Below are 20,105 nucleotides of genomic sequence, written 5' to 3' on the forward strand. Positions count from 1 at the left end.
TAATGGAATTCACTCGGAGGAAGGAAAGGTGAGTAGTGGAGTGCCTAAGAATCGGTGCTGGAGACGATTCAGTTCAGTATATTTGTGAGTGGCATTGCCAAAGTGTTATAAGGTAAGGTTTGCCTTTTTTGTGGATACCAAGATTTGTAACAGCGGACACCCCGGAGGGAGTGGAAAACATGAAAAAGGATTTGCAAAAGTTAGAAGAATGGTCTAATGTTTGGTAATAAAAATTTCAAGGCAAACAAGTGCAGAGTGATGCACTTAGGAAGTAGAAATTCAAGGGTGCCATATGTACTAGGTGGTGAGAGGCTGATATGCACAGACAGGAAGAGGGACCTTGGGGTGATAGTATCTGAGGATCTGAAGGCAACAAAGCAGTGTGGCAGTGTGAATTAGCCATAATCAAAAGGATATAAAAATAAAAGATTAATTCTGTCATTGGCTATAAAATAATCTTGAAAGAATCTCCGGGTAGGTAAGAGAAAATTGTAAACCTACACCATCAGATGTAGTAGAATTCACAATGGGTGAGAGGAAAAAATACGGAGTTTGAGCCCTTCCACAACAACAGGTGAGAGAGACATGATATGAAGAGGCATAGAGGGAGACCTCAACGTTTAAATGGATTCAAGTGCCAAATACAATCAAAAGAAAAATACGTATCAAGCATGTCTCATATAATAAACAGCAGATCTGGATGTATCTGGCAAAGTTACAGAAGACATAATAACATAGTTAAAGAAAATTAGGTAGAACCATACATCAATTTAAACATAAATCTTCAAAACAGGTTACCCTGTTAGGAAATGAATCGATTATATATTTTAAATATGAAATTAATATGACACATAATGTTTATAATCTATACGTATTAGTTCAGTGAGAACAAGATGAATATGAGGTAGCTCACAAATCAGAGGATCAGACCTGAGGTAGTATTTTGTGATGTCTTCAAGAAAGTAAGTCAGTATATCTGGAATAGAATCAATCAAGTGTAAAACAATATGTCATCCTGACTTGAAATAATCTTATATATATTTCAGGCATGTTAGGATTAATTGCAGTGAAATCAACATTCCAAAATATATTAATTCAGTTAAAGACATCTCTCTATATAAAAGGCAACACCAACGTTCTATGAAGCCTCCAGCCGGAAGTGTGAAGGGGGCGAGTTATCCGGTTTCCCTATGAGTGTCTGCCCCGCCCTCTCTGTAACACAAACAGTCAGTGAAGGAAAACAGCAGAGCACGAAATCAAATCGCTGGCTCTGTAACAGTGAAGGACTCAGAGGGGGGAGGGGAGAGAGGCCAGAGAGCAGGGACACACACACTCCCACATGCACACAGAAGAAAACCTTGCTAGCCCCCCCCCTCCCGTTTCATTTGCATCAGAAAAAGGGCTTTTTTACTGAAGGACTCAGAGGGGGGAGGGGAGAGAGGGCAGAGGGCAGGGACACACACACTCCCATATGCACATAAAAGAAAACATTGCTAGCCCCCCGTTTCATTTGCATCAGAAACGGGGCTTTTTTACTAGTGTCATTATATTCACTGCATTTTATGTCTATCAGTAAAATCCTGTAGAAGAGCAGGATCAATATAAGTAGTTGTTTTATTAGCATATGTCACGATCATCTGTGCAGAGTACAGCAGGCCAAATTTAGCTCCTAGATCTTTAAGGTCTTTTTTCATATTCAGAAATGTTTTTCATTTAAACGCAGTTGTTTTTGCGAAACCTGGAACAAAAAGTATTTTCTTACCCTGAAAAAGGATATGTTGTTTGCAGTAGTGAGAATTTTCAGATCATTTTAGTAATGAAGGCTTTTTGCTACGATAGGCCTTGCGGATGTTTAGCAGTAGAGGAAGGCCTTGAAGGAACTTTGCGAGCCTGCTTGATTTCCAATTGAGGCTCAAAGGGGAGATCTAGTATTTTCAGGAGCCAAGAGAAAAGAAAGACAATCATATCAGAGCCCTCTGAAGCTTCTGGCAATCCCAAAATTCTGGTTTCCTTTATGATTACAGTTAAATAAGTCCTCCAGGTCCAGCTGAAGCTTCTGGATGTTGGTTTCATTTTGCTTAGTTTTCTGTGTTGTTAGTTCCAAAGTAAACATTCTCTGTTCTAAATGATTTAGTTGTTTTTAAATTCTCCAGTTCTTTTTAAAGATTTTTGGTCAGTTCCAATTACACTTTGATGGTGTCTTTTAATGTGTGACGCTCTGCAAGATAGGGTCCGGCGGTTTTGATTTTTCTCTGTCTGCCATCTTGTCTGGAGTCAGAGTATTATTCTTCAGTCTTTTCAAACTGGAGGACACCAAGAATTGTTGATCAGATTTTGGAGTTTTGTTCTCTGCCATATCGAGAAAGTGGTGAAGGAGAGTAGCAAGGCCTAAAAAGGTATATTTTGGCCACAATAATCAAACTTGATGATCAGGCTGAGGAGCTCTCACTCCACGCATCTGATCACATCAGACTCCAAGCTCTACCCCCACGTTTTTTTTCTTTGACCTTTAGAAATTTCCAAGAGACAAAAAGATAACATAAATATAACAGGAGAATAGAGAGAAAACCAAAACTAACACAATCAATTATCTAAGAAAATAAAGTTATGAATCCTCAAAAACCTGCCTAAAGTATTTCAAGTAGGAAGTGCTCATGATGGGCAGGATTAAGAAAAAAAAGAATATATTGAACATCACAGTGCTTGACCGGATAGGTACAGGGGCACTGCAACTCCCCCCCCCCCCCCCCCCAAATAAAATAACAATCACTTGGTGCTGCTCAACAACCGATATTCAGTGTCACTTAACCGGGCAGTGCCACTGAATATCACCTGTAACTGGCCATGTTTAAAGTGGACAGGTCAGGTGCGGTACAAGGGATGGAGTAGGGAAGGAACCGGTAGGTATATGGGTGCCTGCAATATTCAGTGCTGGTACCCTCATAGCTACAGATGAATTTAGGACAATTCACCAGTTAGCTATGCGGGCCCCACCTGAATATCAGCCAGGATCCATATAACTTTTGAAAGTGTGTTCAGCTCAGGACTACTGAGAGACAAAACCTGGCCCGGAGCAAACCCCCCTGGGCCCACATGTCATGCCCCTCCCCTGGCCCAAGCGCCACTCCTCCCTCCAGGCCTGTGTGTCCCCCTCCAGGTCCACACACCCTTCAGACCTGCTTACTTGCTTGTCCTCTCTCCCGCTAGCTCCTGTCTGCTGCACAGGTTCTTCCTCCTTGGAGGCCGGGCCCTGGGGAGTTGTGCTCCCCCTGCCCTCCCCCCTTGGTGGCCCTGGTTCAGCCCCTTCTATCCCCTCCCCCTGGAATGTCCTCCTCCTTCCAATCTTCCCTCTCCCTGGTAATGATGGAACTCCCTCTCCCCCCTCTTTGGTCATGTTAGGCCTGTAGTTGCAACAACATCTAGGGGCAGGAGTGGGCATTTTCGGCCAAACCTGAAACCAGTTTTTGGGCCTGTTTTGGTGCCGAATCCATTTTGGGCGCAGATCCATCCAGCAGCGGCGCACCCATGAACTTACTGGCAGAGATCCTCAAGCTCGAACCCAGAACTCCCTACTGCCAAGCTCGGCTGTTGGCAGTGCTCCTGAGCTGCCAGTGCTGGCACCACACTCATGCTCAGTTTTCGCACATGCAAACTCTCTCATGCATTTTCATGTGGGTATCCTGAAAACCCGACTAGCTTGTGCTCCCCTAAGACAGGGTAGCTTGAAGAAATCTGGTAAATGCTATGAAAGCTCCTTGCCAGCTGTTCTTCAATATTTGCTGTTCTGAAACCCCTTTTTTCTTTTCAGTGTTTCTTCTTGTTTTCATTTCACATTGTTTTTGTGCTAGGTGCTCTAATATCCTGAGCAGCAGCGGGGAGCTTCATGCCTTCCGCCCACGGGACAGGGATGAGATGGTGAAGAAAGTGATTGAGCCCATGGCCTGTGATGGTTTGCGCACCATCTGCATTGCCTATCGAGACTTCACTGCTGTGCCAGAACCAGACTGGGAGAATGAGAACGAGGTGGTGGGAGACCTGACCTGCATCACTGTGGTGGGCATCGAGGATCCTGTCCGACCAGAGGTGCATTACCAATGTTAGCTGGTGAACAGCCTCCACTCTTACCCTTCTCCTGCCACTAAGAGAAAACATTTCAGAAATAGAGGAGGTCATTGTAGAAGGCTTACGTGGTTTTGCACATGTAAATGTGCTGCTGTGTAAGTGCTGATTTCGCAATGCCACTGTTTATATGGGTGGAAGCCATGGGATGCACAAATTTGAAGGGGGAGGGGGTGTTCTGGGCATGGTTTGGGCAGCCCAAAAAATGAATCCAATATATTCAGAATGATATTCAAAATGATTTAACTGGCCAGAAAAGGCTGCCAACCAGTTAAATCACTTGTTTACAGCTAGCTGGTCATTTTGAGTGACACTTAACCAGTTATCTTCACTGAAAATGAGCGGTTAGTGCCGAATTCAAAAGCAGCTAACTTGTGGGCATTCCAGGGGTGGGGTCAGGTTAAGGGCCGATATTCAGTCCCTCACCACATAAGATAACAGCTTAAATTGAGCCACATAAAGAGCAGTCCTATCTTTAAGCAATTTGGCTTATGCGGTCAAGGGCTGCGTATTGACTTAGCTAGCTATGTGTTAGCCAGCTCAGAAAAAAACAAATGGATGTTCAATGCTGAACCCCAGACAGGGCCTAGCATTGAATATCCGGGAATAACACCGGTGGCAGGTAGCAAAACCCTCACTGCCGCTGGCTGAATACTGGGTATTTCCCACTTTCCAACAGAAATACATATATATTTTTACAAAATTTCCCTGTTGGCATTTACACCTGCTTCAAGGTAGGTATAAGATGTCTGCTACCTGGTCGTTTGGACCTGGTTCAGTGACTGAGCAGGTTATTGGGTCTGCCTCTATGGCTTTGGTCTTCATTCCCAGTCCTTGAGAGTTGCCAACACTACCTCATAAATGGTTTAAAAAAAAGTGCTATATCATGTGACTCGTTAACTGGCTTCTCATGTATGTGTAGTTTTATGAGATCTGGCACTCACATGTTTAAATCCCTGTGAGGAACCATTTTCTTGTTCAATACACATGTATTTTCCAGCATTTTTATACTTATTTTACAAAAGATTCTCCCCCCTGATAGTCAAAAATATTTAATCGGCCAGGATCGGCACCTAGCCTGTTAATGCTCCATAACCGGCTATCCAGCGATATTCAGCGGGGGGATAGCTGGCTATCTTCCACTGAATAGCACCGGTTAGCTGCTAGTAGATAGCTGGTTATATCAGCCAACATAACCGGCTATCCAATGATTTGCAGTCCCACTTTACCGGCTATATATTGGCCGCGTGAATATCTTTGGCCAGTTAGAAGATAACCGGCTAAGTCTAGATATCAACATAGCCATTTATGCTCTAACCTGCCAAAAAAAGACCCCAGATAGTCAATGCCAGTCACCGGAAATGGCCCAGCATTGAATATCTGGGTTTAGATGTGACTGGGACAGATAGCTGGGCTCACTCCCATGGTCTGAATATTGGCCCCTCTGTGTTCAGCAAAATAAAAATACTTGTAAAATACTTGGGGAATTATGAATGTCCTGACATGGACACCTAGACACCATATTAAACTTTGGGGTTAAAATATACTAGGATAGGGATACAACTAGACTGGAGTTCCCTGTCTGTCATCATAGCCAATGATCTGGGTTTGCTGTAGAGGTAATGCATCAAGCTAAGAATCCTCTGTGTTTGTTCAAGGCCTTATCCTTTGCTCTTCCACCACTGATGACAATTTGTGAAAATCCCAGGCTTTACACTTCACTTCCCTACTGCTGAGGATCCTCTGGGTCCGTCCCAGGCTGTACAACTCACTTCCCCTACTGCTGAGGATCCTCTGGGTTTGTTCCAGGATTTACATCTCACTTCTCCACTGTTGAGGATCCTCTGGATCTGTTCCAGGCTTTACGTCTTACTTCCTCACTGTTGAGGCTTCTCTGGGTCTGTCCTGATCTTTACAACTCACTCCCCCACTTCTGAGGATCCTCTGGGCCTTTACACCTCATTCCCCCACTGCTGAGGATCCTCTGGGTCTATCCCGGGCTTTACATCTCGCTTCCACACTGCTGAGGATCCTCTGGGTCTGTCCCAGGATTCATTCCTCACTTCCCCCACTGCTGAAGGTCCTCTGGGCCTTTACCTCTCACTCCCCCACCACTGAAGATACTTAACTTTGTTCTCATTCCACATTTTTCTACACTCAGTGCAGTGACCCCGGATGCTGCCATCTTTGCCTCAAACTCACTCTACCCTCTAACCACTTCACCATTGCTAAAACACCTTTTTTTCACTTCCAGGTCCCCGAGGCAATACGCAAGTGCCAGCGTGCTGGCATCACTGTCCGGATGGTGACAGGGGACAACATCAACACGGCCCGTGCCATTGCAGCAAAATGTGGTATCATCCAGCCTGGAGAGGACTTTCTGTGCCTGGAGGGGAAAGAGTTCAACCGACGCATCCGCAATGAGAAGGGAGAGGTAAGCTACTGTTTCTGAGGTGGGGGTGAGGAAGGCTGGAGAAAGGGGCTGAAGGGCAGAGGTGGACAATGAGAAAAAAATATTTTGCAGGTAATTCTATAACAGGAATTCTCAGTCCGGTCCTTGGGACACACCCAGCCAATCATGTTTTCAGGATACCATAATGAATATGCATGAGCTAGATTTTCAAATAATAAAGGCAGTGCATTCAAATCTAGCTCATGCATATTCATCAAGGATATCCTGAAAACCAGCCTGGCAAGGTGTGTCCCGAGGACTGGGTTGAGAACTCCTGATCTATAAGAAGACGCCCAAAGTTACCCAGCATGCAGTGGGGGTAAATTCTGATAGTCTAGTAGTTGGCCTGCATTTAAATGACAATAAGCTGAATGTGTCCTATTTTGTAAGTATGCACATGTCTTCATTAGCAGATACTGTGTAGGTGGGCATTCACATGGGCGGAGCATGGGGGACACACACACCCGTATGACACGCTTGTTATGATTTTGTTCTAAGCCATATCTTCAGTATAATTGGTCTCTCTCTCTCTCTGGAGTGCTCTTCCTTCACAGTTTCACTTAGAAAAGTCACATAATAAGTTCAAAGCAGGCCCTTTCCCGATCCAGGGGCGAGGAAACCTATATTTTCGAAACAAGATGGACATCCATCTTTTGTTTCGATAATATAGTCAGGGACGTCCAGATCCTTAAATTTGGTCGTCCCTAGATTTGGTCGTCCCTAGACTTGGTCGTTTCTGATTTTCGGTGATAATCGAAACCAAGGATGTCCATCTCAGAAACGTCCAAATGCAAGCCATTTGGTTGTGGGAGGAACCAGCATTTGTAGTGCACTGGTCCCCCTGACATGACAGGACACGAACCTGTTAAGAAAAGTTTGCAGAGCTGGCGCTGATAAAGATCACAGGGGGTTGTCCTTGAGGAAGTTCATGTAGCGAGCGAAACATGTGGGTCAGTTGAACCCCTGGGTCCGACTAACTAAAGTCTTAAAAAGATAAGTAAATGAAGAATTATTGAAATAGTTTTTTGATATTAAAAATAATGTTAGAAAAGTGTACCGGTGAAGAGGATTGATGCTTATGATACCGCTACGTAATTCCTGTAAAGGTGGTGGACGGTGAACATCGCTGAGGTCACTTTATAAGAGATTATTACTACCATTAATAAGTAAATACTCTCATACAGAAGAAAGTGGAACTCTTGAGATTTACTTTATGTTTGAGTGAAAGGATGGTAGATGAACTTTAACTGGATACTAGGACGTTTTGATGATATGTTATATTGGATCCAGTATAAATAGTATATTTTTGGCCAATAATTGAGTTATATGTGTATTTACCGGCACACACGTGTGTTTAACCCTATATGCTGCAGCTCTTTTTTAGAAAGTATAGTTTTATGAAATCAGTGATCCCACTGTGCTTATGGTTTGGGCACATTCTGTTGATTTTGCAGTCGACATTCATGCCTGGATTACCTTATCGCATCGGAGTAGACTTTTAAACCATATGCGCTGTGGCGTTTTTAGAGTTTCTTCCATTCTGCCTAGCAGTGCTGTTTGATAGATTGTATTGGATGTTTGAGAGCACTCCTTTCTGTTTGACCCCTGAGGCAGGCGCAGTTTGCACCGAAACACAGCCCGTGTCAGGTTTATCTAATTAAAGGACTCTCTGTTGTTCCGGTCTTGAAGGCCCATTTGTGCTTTTTTCCTGTCATACATGTAGATACACATATATTTGCTGGCATCCTTATACTGTATATATTTGTTTTTAAGGCCTTGCAGTCGGCAGAGCCTTATATAAAATACTCAGGGAATTATGAATATTGGGGCCTGGATGTCCTACCTAGACATCCTGTGCAAAGTGGGGCTTCACGTATCCTTCTGCTTTTCTCAGATTGAACAGGAACGTCTGGACAAAATATGGCCAAAGCTGAGGGTGCTCGCCCGCTCCTCACCAACTGACAAGCACACGCTGGTGAAAGGTAACGTTGAAAGCATGGAGTGTCTGTCCCCCCTGACTCCACACCCCGTTTCACCCTCCTGAAGTAGCTCGGCCATTCTGCTGTTATGTCACAATGATCTTACAGTAAGGTTTTTTCCGTGTTCTTGAATTCATTTCTGATCAGGATAACAATACATGGTGGAGAGCTGCTGAATTTTATTCGAATGGTTTCCAATTCCTTTTTCTTGTTTGCCTCTGTCAGCTGTACATTTGAAAGCAAAGATAAAGTTGTCTCTTAGGCCATGTTGGGGGTAATTTTAAAAGGCATTCCATGGGTAAACCAGTGCTTTACATGTCGAAATGGCCTTTTCTAAACCTGACAGCACAGCAGAGATAGCAAACACAGGACAAGATTGGTACTGAAATATCTTTATTTAACTTTCAGATGACTCAACACAGGCCGTGTTTCGGCTACAATACCTGCTTTAGAAGTCTAATTATTCAAAAGGCAGAATTTGCCAAATGGCATCCAAAATGTACCAGTTCAAGCAGGAATTGCTGAAGTAAAATGCTCACACAGTCTCGCAACAAGCTTCTCCTTTAAAACTGGAAAACTACTTCAGCGATTCCTGTTTGTACTGGTACATTTTGGGTGCCATTTGGCGAATTCTGCCTTTTGAATATTCAGACTCCTGAGGCAGGCATTGTAGCTGAAACACGGCCCATGTCAAGTCATCTGGAAGTTAAATAAAGACATTTTGGCGCCAATCACGTCCTGTGTTTGCTATCTCCACTATGCTGTTGTGCATTGTGCTATTTGTGGAGTTTTGCTCTTCTGTGTTTTGTTCTTCTGTTCTAAACCTGCCTGGGGCATGTGCACTTAACTTATGTGAATATACCCTGAATGTGAATAAGTTTATCCAGCCTGGGTCTCTCAGCACAAGGATTTGGCCTAGTTTTGGAGTCTTGTGCACGCTTTTCAAAATGATATGCAAATGCTTTCAAAATAAAATGGAAAATTTGTGCCTGCCAAAGAGCGGATATAAATGTGTGGGGGTGTTTTCTGTGGGGTAATTTTCAAAAGGAAGGTATGTGCATTCTTTCTCTTACAAAACTAGTGTAACGTATGTGCATATATGCCATAAAAGTTAGATGTTCTGTTCCAAAATTTTCCTCATAGTATATAAGGACTGAGGGGTGCGTTCTCTGTGCTAGAAAGACTGGGAGAGAGGGAGGTGAGAGACCCTCATCTGACACACAAGTGTCTGTCTCTTTCCCTGAAGACTCTTCAGTTTCTTCATATATTTATACATTTAAAGCATTTCTCATTGCCTGTCCCTCTGTTTGGCGTGTTCTGGCAGGAATCATTGACAGTACTATTGGGGAGCAAAGGCAGGTGGTGGCAGTGACCGGTGACGGAACCAATGATGGGCCAGCGCTGAAGAAGGCAGATGTTGGCTTCGCCATGGTGAGTTGGTTGTCATTCTCCAAATGCATCTTCTTTCTTTTCATCTGATACAGAAACACACTGGGCCATATTCAGCTTGTAGAGGTCAGTGGTTTTAAAGCTGCTGAGGGCTGAATTAAACCAGATATTCAATGCCGGGCCTGTCCAGACACTTGCATTGAATATCAAGGTCCTTGTTTGATCTGGGATGGGTGGGGGGAGGTAATTATAGGTTGCCTAAAGTTAGGTGCTGGGATGATGTATTCTAAGCGCAAATTCTATAGCAGAAATTGTGCACACAGTTTCCATTATGGAATACTAACGTAAATCCACAGTTTTGTGCCTAACTTTAGACACAACCTACCCCTGAGCCAGACACAATCTTTAAGATGAGTATGATTAAATAAAGACACATTAAGTGAAATAAATGTTCAGTTAACAATTAGAGAGGGAGGAGGAGGTGATCGGAAGAGCCGATGAAGAGTTGGATGCTATAAATATTACTTGAAGCAAAAAAAGCATAAAAGTAATAAGCACCGCTGAGATTCTTTATTTCAATTAAAGGAAGATACCACACATAGTGACGTGGGGTGAACACACAATATAAGTGAGAGAAAATTTGGAGCTGGAGTATTATAACTTTAGACACAAGCAGCTAGACTACCTCAAAGGCTGGTGCAAATGCTCACGCCTAACTGATAATATTCTATAATCCATGTGTGTAAATGCTAGGCACGCCCTGACCCACTCATGATGCTTTCACGTCCACACCCCGGTAGCAGTTGTGCGCCATGGATTTTGCGCCTGCAATTTGCAGAATCTTGACTAAGAGCAGTTATGTGCATAACTGCCAATTAGTGTCAACTAACCCCAATTATAGCCAATAAATGGTAGTTAATGCCAATTAGCAGCTAATTGTTATATACGTAAGTGGGTCAGACCAGTGGTCCATCTTTATTCCCTTCGACCCTCAGGACGCTTGACTCATACCTACCTCGTTGACCACAATACAACCTTGTATTTGTTATCAACTGACTTGGCAAATGCCTTTACGGTACTATCCTGCTTATAATCGAAATAGAAAAACGCCTATATTGTGACCCAAATCGGGAGATAGACGTTTATCTCACAAAAACGAATAAAGCGGTATAATCGAAAGCCGAATTTGGACGTTTTCAACTGCACTCCGTCGCGGATGCGGACAAAGTTGATGGGGGCGTGTCGAAGGCGTGGTGAAGGCGGAACTGGGGCGTGGTTATCGGGCGATCAGAGATGGGCGCCTTTCGCCGATAATGGAAAAAAATATGCATTTTTAGCGAGAATTTAGGGCACTTTTCCTGGACCCTGTTTTTCCACGAATAAGGCCCCAAAAAGTGCCCTAAATGACCAGATGACCACTGGAGGGAATCGGGGATGACCTCCCCTGACTCCCCCAGTGGTCACAAACCCCCTCCCACCACAAAATATGCCGTTTCACAACTTTTTATTTTCACCCTCAGATGTCATACCCACCTCCCTGGCAGCAGTATGCAGGTCACTGGAGCAGTTATTAGGGGGTGCAGTGGACTTCAGGCAGGTGGACCCAGGCCCATCCCCCCCCCCCCCACCTGTTACATTTGTGCTGGTAAATGGGAGCCCTCCAAACCGCCCCCCCAAACCCACTGTACCCACATGTAGGTGCCCCCTTCACCCCTTAGGGCTATAGTAATGGTGTAGACTTGTGGGCAGTGGGTTTTGAGGGGGATTTGGGGGGCTCAACACCCAAGGGAAGGGTGCTATGCACCTGGGAGCTGTTTTACCTTGTTTTTTTTTTTTGTAAAAGTGCCCCCTAGGGTGCCCGGTTGGTGTCCTGGCGTGTGAGGGGGACCAGTGCACTACGAATCCTGGCCCCTCCCACGAATAAATGTCTTGGAGTTATTCGTTTTTGAGCTGGGCGCTTTCGGTTTCCATTATCGCTGAAAAACAAAAACGCCCAGCTCAAAAAAAGATAAACGTCCATGTTTTTCAAAAATATGCTTCGGTCCGCCCCTTCACGGACCCGTTCTCAGAGATAAACGCCCATGGAGATAGACGTTTCCGTTCGATTATGCCCCTTCACGAAAGCCACATTGAGCCTGCAAAAAGGTGGGAAAATGTGGGGTACAAATGTAATAAATAAATAAATAAAATCTAGCTGAGTATCCTGTTTCCAACAGTGGCCAATCCAGGTCACAAGTACCTGACAGAATCCCAAATAGTAGCAGCATTCAATGCTACCAATCCCAGGGCAAGCAGTGGCTTCCCCCATGTCCATCTCAATAATAGACTATGGACCTTTCCTCCAGGAACTTGTCCAAACCTTTTTTTAAGCACAGATACACTAACCGCTGTTACCACATTCTCCAGCAATGAGTTCTAGAGCTTAAAAAATATTTCCTGCTATTTGTTTTCAAAGTATTTCAATGTAACTTCCTTAAATGTCCCCTAGTCTTTGCACTTTTTGAAAGAGTAAAACATCGATTAACTTCTACCCTTTCTACACCACTCAGGATTTTGTAGACCTCAATCTTACCTCCCCTCATCCGTCTCTTTTCCAAGCTGAAGAGCCCTAATCTCTAGCCTTTCCTCATAAGAGAGGAACTCCATCCCCTTTATCATTTTGGTTGCTCTTCTTTGAACCTTTTCTAATTCTCATATCTTTTTTGAGTTACGGTGTCCAGAATTGAACGCAATACTCAAGGTGAGGTTGCACCATGGAGCGATACAGAGGCATTATAATATTCTCAGTGTTATTTACCATCCCTTTCTTAATAATTCCTAGCATCCTGTTTGTTACACATACAACTGACACTGTTATCTAACTCATGCATACACTTGCAAGTGTATAGAATTAAGGGGTGCATGAGGGTGCCGGCTGATATTGAATGCCGATAACCGCTTACCTAACTGGGCAAAGAAAGCACTGACTTTTATGCAGCCCTGTCTGCTCAGTTAGGTATGTGGACATTGGAACTGAATATCACCAGAGTCCGCATATCTTCCGGCTCTGACCCGACTCCTGGTCACTACTGGATAGTGCTACAGTGGTCAGAGGGAATATTCTGTGGCACTGCATGGTTAAGATCTGGCCCACTGATCAGGTTTAGGTGGTCAGGAACCTCTCCTGTTTATTTAAGCCCAATTAAATATCTACTCCACATTCCCAAACCTTTCTTTAGCCAACAGTTTAAGGGGAGGAGGGGAAATCAAGTTATAAGAATCCAAAACTAAAAGAAAAATGCCTACTTTTCCAATAGAGATTTCTTTGGCTGATTGTTAATTTCTAAAGGAAGTCCCAAAGTTATGTCCATAAATATTTTCAATAACTCCCTCTCCTCAATTCATCTATCCACCACATATATTTTCTCTCCACCCTTAAGGCATTCTTGTAATAGCTTAGGAACCTCAGTTGTGCATATTGCCAATACAATTTTATGGCAATAAAACTTGCACTCAACTCTTCATTGGTTCACCATGATGCCATAGTTTTATATATACACTTTTCTTTTTTTATATAAATTCTTTAAGCCTATACTTGAATACTCATCTTATTTCCAAAAAATCGGACCCAGGGGTTGTTGTTAACATCCGACATGCACGTTTCGCCCCTCCCAAGGGCTGCCTCAAGGACTGACCCCTTTTGCCATCTTAGCGCCAGCTCTACTTGGGTAAATGATTAATTTCAGGGTTATCCCCTTGTAAAGATCAATCATTTAAAGAATGTATATAAAAAAAGAAAAGTGTATATATAAAACTATGGCATCATGGTGAGCCGATGAAGAGTTGAGTGCAAGTTTTATTGCCATAAAATTGTGTTGGCAATATGCACAACTGAGGTTCCTAAGCTATTACAAGAATGCCTTAAGGGTGGAGAGAAAATATATGTGGTGGATAGATGCATTGAGGAGAGGGAGTTATTGAAAATATATACTTTTCCAATAGTGCACCACTGCTAAACCAACACAAGCACCTCCAAAAAGACAGGCTGGATGTTGATATGTTGGAAATATCTAGCAGTAAGAGTTGTTACTTGCAAGAAAAGATTCTAATTGTACTGGCCAGTAAAGGTTTAACTTTTCCCTTCATGCCTGATAATGCATTTACAACGGAACCTCAAGGAAAAGATTACCCCTATTATAGCTGCAAGCCGAGGCTTAGACTGAAAGAACAAACTCCCCCTAGCTTGTGTGGCCTTAGTCACATCTGGAAACACTGAGACCCTTTGCCCTAAAATGTAAATTTCTCTGACTTAGAAATCATTTTTAAATATACGTTCTGTTCTATTCTATTCGCAATCATGACAGTAAAAAAAAAATATTACAGCACCATGAGTCAAAAGGCACCGAACACATCAATTCTTTATAAAACAGTGAAATCGCTTACTACTTACAAAACCATAGAACACCAGACACAAACCCCTTCGGCACAGACTCTAGCTAATCACTTCTTACCTAAGTACGTAATCTATAAACTAATCTTCCTTCTGCCCCCCTTCAAGGGTTATCCTTTCCCTCTTCTGTTAATACAACAATACCATGCAGCAATTTTAGCCACTTCAATTTACCATCCATTTCAGGTTTAGGACGTATTATAACCACAATGAAAACCACTACAGAACCTACTGACCCAATTCCATCTGCTCTGCTTAAGCGATCATTACAATTGTTACTTCCATTCATCCACTCTATGATTACTAAGAGTTTGTCCTCAGAATCAGTCCCAGATTTCTGGAAAGAAGCCATTATTCTTCCAAAGATTAAGGACACTACCAGTGCAATCATTGATCCTAATAATTATCTCCCGGTTGCAAACCTCCCCTTTTACATCAAAGATCCTGGAGGCTGTAGTTCACTCGCAGCTCCTTGATTTTATTTCCAAAACCTCGACACTTCATCTGAACCATAGTACTGAAACTTCTTTGTTAGGTATAACAACTTTTCTTTATTGTGCATAAGATCAGCGTACATCAGTTCTCCATCTCTTACTAGATCTACCAGCCGCTTTTGATTTAGTAGACCATTCCATTCTTTTAAATTACCTTCACTCTATTGGTGTCTGTGGAATCATTTTGAACTGGTTTACTCCTTATTTAACAGATCGAACATATACTGTGAATTTTCACGATTCCACATCAAGCCAGGTGTTGGTGTTCCTCAAAGATCCGTTCTTTCACCAACACTCTAATATTTTCTTGGCTCCGTTACTTACTGTAGTTCAATTGCTGGAACTGATGATGTATGTATATGCAGATGATATTCAAATACTTTACACACTAGATACTTGCACTCCTGCCAAACTTTCTATTCTGAACCAAAAGCTTATTGCAATTATGGATTGGATAAGAGACCATAATCTAATTTGGAATCCTTCAAAATCTAAAGTGGTACTCTTTTCCAAAGCTATGAATACATCATTGCCAATATCTACTACTCTCTCTGGGATTCAGGTTCCTCAAGTTGATACCATCCGCATTCTAGGGGTCTTACTCGACTCTGAACTTTCTTTTCACCCTCAAATTTCTCGAGTTTTTCGCAGTTGTTTTTACAAGCTTCACTTGATCCATTCTATACAGTCTTTGCTTTTGCCATCAGCACTCAAAATTTTGGTTCATTCCTTGGTTATTTTGCTGCTTGATTATTGTAATTCATTATACCTGGGACTTAGAGTTAAAGAAATTCATCGCCTTCTGACCATTCAAAACACAGCATTCAGATTGATAGCAAAAATTAGAAAAAATGATCACATTACATCCTATTTTAAAGAAGCACACTGGTTACCTTTGACCTATCGCATCACCTATAAAATCTTGTTACTTGTTTTCAAAATCTTATCTTCTAATGAACTACTATAACTCTCTCATCTTCTTATCCCTTACTGTACTAATCGAACACTGAGATCTGCACAACAGAATCAACTTGTTGTTCCCAGTTACTGCATATTAATCCATGAGTACATTTGAGAATCCATTTCCTGTGTGTAAGGCTCCCACCTATGGAAAGCCTTCCCTAATTCATTGAGATTACAAACCTCTTTAGAAAAATTCAAAGCTGTCCTTAAAACTTATCTATTCGCTGATGCTTTTCAATAATATTGCCTCCTGTGAGCAGTCAGTCCAGGGCAGCTGGATTTCTGCAAATCTATTACCATTGTTCTGTCCCCCCCACTTTTCTATCATAATTGTAGTTCTGCCCCTGCTATCCTTTTGTATCATGTCTATTAGTCTAGTTCTACCCTTGTTTTCTTTCCCCTATTATATTTGATATTAGATTGTAAACCGCCCTGAAGACTCCCATAGGGCGGGGTAGTAAATATGAAATACATTTGGAAACTTATTCTGTTTTCAGTTTGTATTCCACTAAATTCCTTAAATAAGGATTTGAAATGGATAACAACAAATAAAGAGGGTCAAAAACGCAAACAGGAAGAAGCCTCTATGGAAATCCACCAGGAACCACAAGAAAGTAGAGGATGACACAATGAGGCCCCATCAGAAAGATGGATCTTGGAAATGACAGCTCCAGAATACAGATCTGACACAGACCGTGTTTCGGCAGATGCAGCCACCTTCCTCGGGGGTCACAGTAAAATACTATACATAAAAAACAAAATACTTATGAATAAATACAATATAAATATATTAAAATCACACGTTAAATAAATCTATATGAAAGTATACTTTAAGAGCTTATTGTAAATGTAAAAAATATATGAATAAATGGATAAATAAATGAATCAATGGACATATAAATATTGAGTGGACTGCTTAATTGAAAAATGTATATATTTGTATCACCAGAATTGAAAGTTTATGAATGGGCTACATAGATAAAGTGCATAAGTCAAAAGACACTTGATGAAAAGGAAAGGAATATGGTCTACCCAACAAGATACAAATCCAAACACAGTTTGTCCCAAATTATAAATGATACTATAAGAACATGCTCACTGAAAAATTAAAAATAATAAAGCACAATACCTAACCATCACCATTAGGGAAACGCGCATATATAAATAAAAATGAAGGTATAAAGCTTAGCTCTAGTAGCTGAAGCCTCTAAGTATAATGCCTGGTGCATCAATAGAAAACAATATACCAGCACAGTCAACTGTTCAAAAAAAAGGTACATGTATCTGAGGATGGCATTACAGTAAAATGTAAAACATATAGCTTAAAGAAGCTGCAAGAATATGCTAAAATAAATAAATGAAAGGGATTAATGATTGTATGGAAAACATATGAATGCCCGGTTATAAGTTTGAAAAGAAAACCGGTTAACTGTAGCGCCAAAACCAGTTACGCTAATACAAATGAATAAAAATCAACTGATCACTAGGCTTAAAAAAAATTTTCAACTAAAGATTAAAAAGAAGCTGTTGAAAAAGAATAGAGCTATATTATGCATTCGTACATTTTGTTCATTAGCTCTTGTTCAGGCAGCCATTATCCCTTCATGGGATTACTGTAATGCCCTTTATTTAGGGCTGCCTGCTTATAAATTACGTGCATTACAGATTTGTCAAAATGTTGTTGCTCAGATCTTGACTAATCTGTCTCGATTTGATCATATTACTCCGGCTCTTCGAGATTTACACTGGTTGCCTATTATTTGGAGAATCAAGTTTAAGGTTTTGACCTTAGTACATAAAACATTGGATGATAATGGTCCTCTAGTGTTGTGCAACTCCTTGAAGATTCACAAGACGTTTGAGATCTGGTGATCAACTATATTTAGAAGTTCCTTCTTTTCGACGGGTTAGACTAGATGTGTATCACTCTTCTGTCTTTGATATTGAAGAACCTCTTCTTTGGAATGCATTACCTGAAGCCTTGCATAAAACTTCTTCTATTGTACAATTCCGAAAATGTTTGAAGGCTCAGATGTTTACACTAGCTCTTGTCAACAATTAAGGTCTGATGTTATTTATGTATTTTTAGCTGGATTCTATGCTTTCATTTTGTATTGTGTTTGAAGAACAGTGTGTCTTTTGTAATAATTTTATTATGTATGTGATTTGGAAACTGCCTAGAATAGTATAATAGAGCGGTTTAACATTTTTTTAAAATAAATAGATTAGCCATTTGCCAGGATGGAAAACAAGAGCTGCTAAAAAAAACTTAGCTGCTAGTAAAAGCTTTCTGTGTAAAAATGGTGGTCATTTAAAAGCCGTCTCTGGATGAAAAAACAAAACTGAAATAAGACTTACCGAGCTGTGCATATAGACTATGGGCTCAGAATCCACCACCGTAAACTTGGTGAAAGGAGGGGGCATATCTCTAATCTGACTTATTTAATCCATAATGGATTAATGGATCATGCATATGCAGGTGTGCAAGCGCTGTCCGTTTAGTGTAAGAGCTGGGCAGGCATAAAACAGAAAAAACAGCACAAAGGGCCTTTAAAGTTATTTTTTCAATGAAAGAATTTTGTTCCCTTCGTTTTTAAAGGCCCTTTGTGCTGTTTTTTCTGTTTTGACCTTTTTTGTACTTTGTTCCCTCTCTTTGTTACAATATAACCGGTTAAAAACATACCCAGTTATGATAAAATGGTCAAGATAAATGAGATAGGCATGACAAAATTACATAAAGAAAAATGCTTTTAAAAATATATAAACCAGGAAATAAAGCTGTAGAGCTGATGATCACAGATAAAACTGCTTACAAACAAATCCTATATAATAATTCTCACCTCCAACATTCTGAGGCTGCCTGGAACTGTGGCTCATGTTGGAGTAGATAACAGTGATGTCACACAACCCACACCAGATTGGCCAGTAGAAGGGAGAGGGGCGGAGCCATGATACAGGGAGCAGCGAATCAGCACAACACGGGGAATGCACAGCAGCAGGAATAGAAGCCTCTCTCACACAGTCACTCTCTCAAACATACACACTCAGAGGAAAACCTTGCTAGCGCCCGTTTCCTTTCAAACAGAAACGGGCCTTTTTTACTAGTAAATAAATAAAAGCATGTTAAATATTCCAAAAAAGTAATTGATACTAAAAGAAAAATATAATTCAGTACATGATAAATAATCAAATTTGCAATTAAATAGAACTTAGAAACAGACCATAAAAGCTGAGAAATGCAAAGGATGAGCATTAAGTGTATGTGGTAAAACTCATCCTCACAAAGGCAGAGAATGTCACTTTTATTTAAAAAAATGTTTCTTTTATAAAAAAAAAAAAGTCTTTAAACTCTAACTATGAATTGAGGCCTTGTGGGGCTAAGGACCTCATAAAGCAGGGCTTTTTTTGAGGGGGTACTTGGGGGTACTGAGTACCGCCACCTTTTCCATTGTCTGCTAAAATTGATCCATGGCCCCCAAGTTTTAATGAAAGAGCTCAGGCCCTATACACCAATTCTGCGTTCTCATAGATTCTGTGACTGGTTGCAGGTGGGGGGGGGGGGGGGGGCTGGCTATTGTGGGGTGGATCCCTCAATGCTCACCCCACTCCTGAAGGGTGGCCTGGCATTTGAGTACCGGCACCTTTTCACTAGAAAAAGTGCACTGTCATAAAGCAGGTTTTTTTACAAAGGTGCACTAGTGTTTTTAGCGCACGCTAAAAGTTAACATGCAATAACCATGTAGATGCCCATAATATTCCTATGGGCATCTACATGGTTAGTGCACGCTAATTCTTAGCATGTGCTAAAAATACTAGTGCACCTTTATAAAAGGGGCCCATAATAAATGCACCTTTGTTCTTCTCTCACGAGTTGTTTATCAATATCTTCCCCTCTCCTTGATATTCTCGTTACTTTGAAAACAAAAAACTTGAGATTATTCTTTCAAAATAAAGAAAAGTTGTTTAAGGGTCTTAAGGTCCGAAGCTATCCAGATGTTTCTAGAGATACTCAAAAACGACTTCAGCAATTTCTGCAATTAAAAACACAGACACTTCAGATAGGGGCAACTTTTTTTCTTAAATATCGCTGCAAATGTTTGATCAGATTCCAATCACAGAAATATGTTTTTTTTTATGAGCCCTCTCAACTTTCATTTCAGCTAGACAAGTAGTGGAAGTAATAACACCAAATACTAACTCTTAATAGTTAATTTAAATCTTTCATACGTTCAGATTTCCTGTATTGAGTACAAAGATGTTTTCTTTTCTCTTATCTTGAT

The 20,105-nt window shown here is 41.3% G+C and overlaps 1 protein-coding gene across 5 annotated transcripts in view; it reads left to right on the forward strand.

The window, feature by feature from the left end:
• The window catches only part of ATP2B3 (ATPase plasma membrane Ca2+ transporting 3), a 241,941-nt gene that overhangs the window by 152,725 nt on the left and 69,111 nt on the right, over positions 1-20,105 (forward strand). For all 5 annotated transcript variants that reach the window (XM_030194063.1, XM_030194059.1, XM_030194061.1 and 2 more), the window contains 4 exons: positions 3,849-4,083; positions 6,374-6,553; positions 8,466-8,553; positions 9,875-9,981. In XM_030194063.1, coding sequence (XP_030049923.1) covers positions 3,849-4,083; positions 6,374-6,553; positions 8,466-8,553; positions 9,875-9,981 — 610 coding nt within the window. The remainder of the gene's footprint in view (positions 1-3,848; positions 4,084-6,373; positions 6,554-8,465; positions 8,554-9,874; positions 9,982-20,105) is intronic.

Source organism: Microcaecilia unicolor, chromosome 2, assembly GCF_901765095.1.
Source record: "Microcaecilia unicolor chromosome 2, aMicUni1.1, whole genome shotgun sequence".
Taxonomy (NCBI): domain Eukaryota; kingdom Metazoa; phylum Chordata; class Amphibia; order Gymnophiona; family Siphonopidae; genus Microcaecilia; species Microcaecilia unicolor.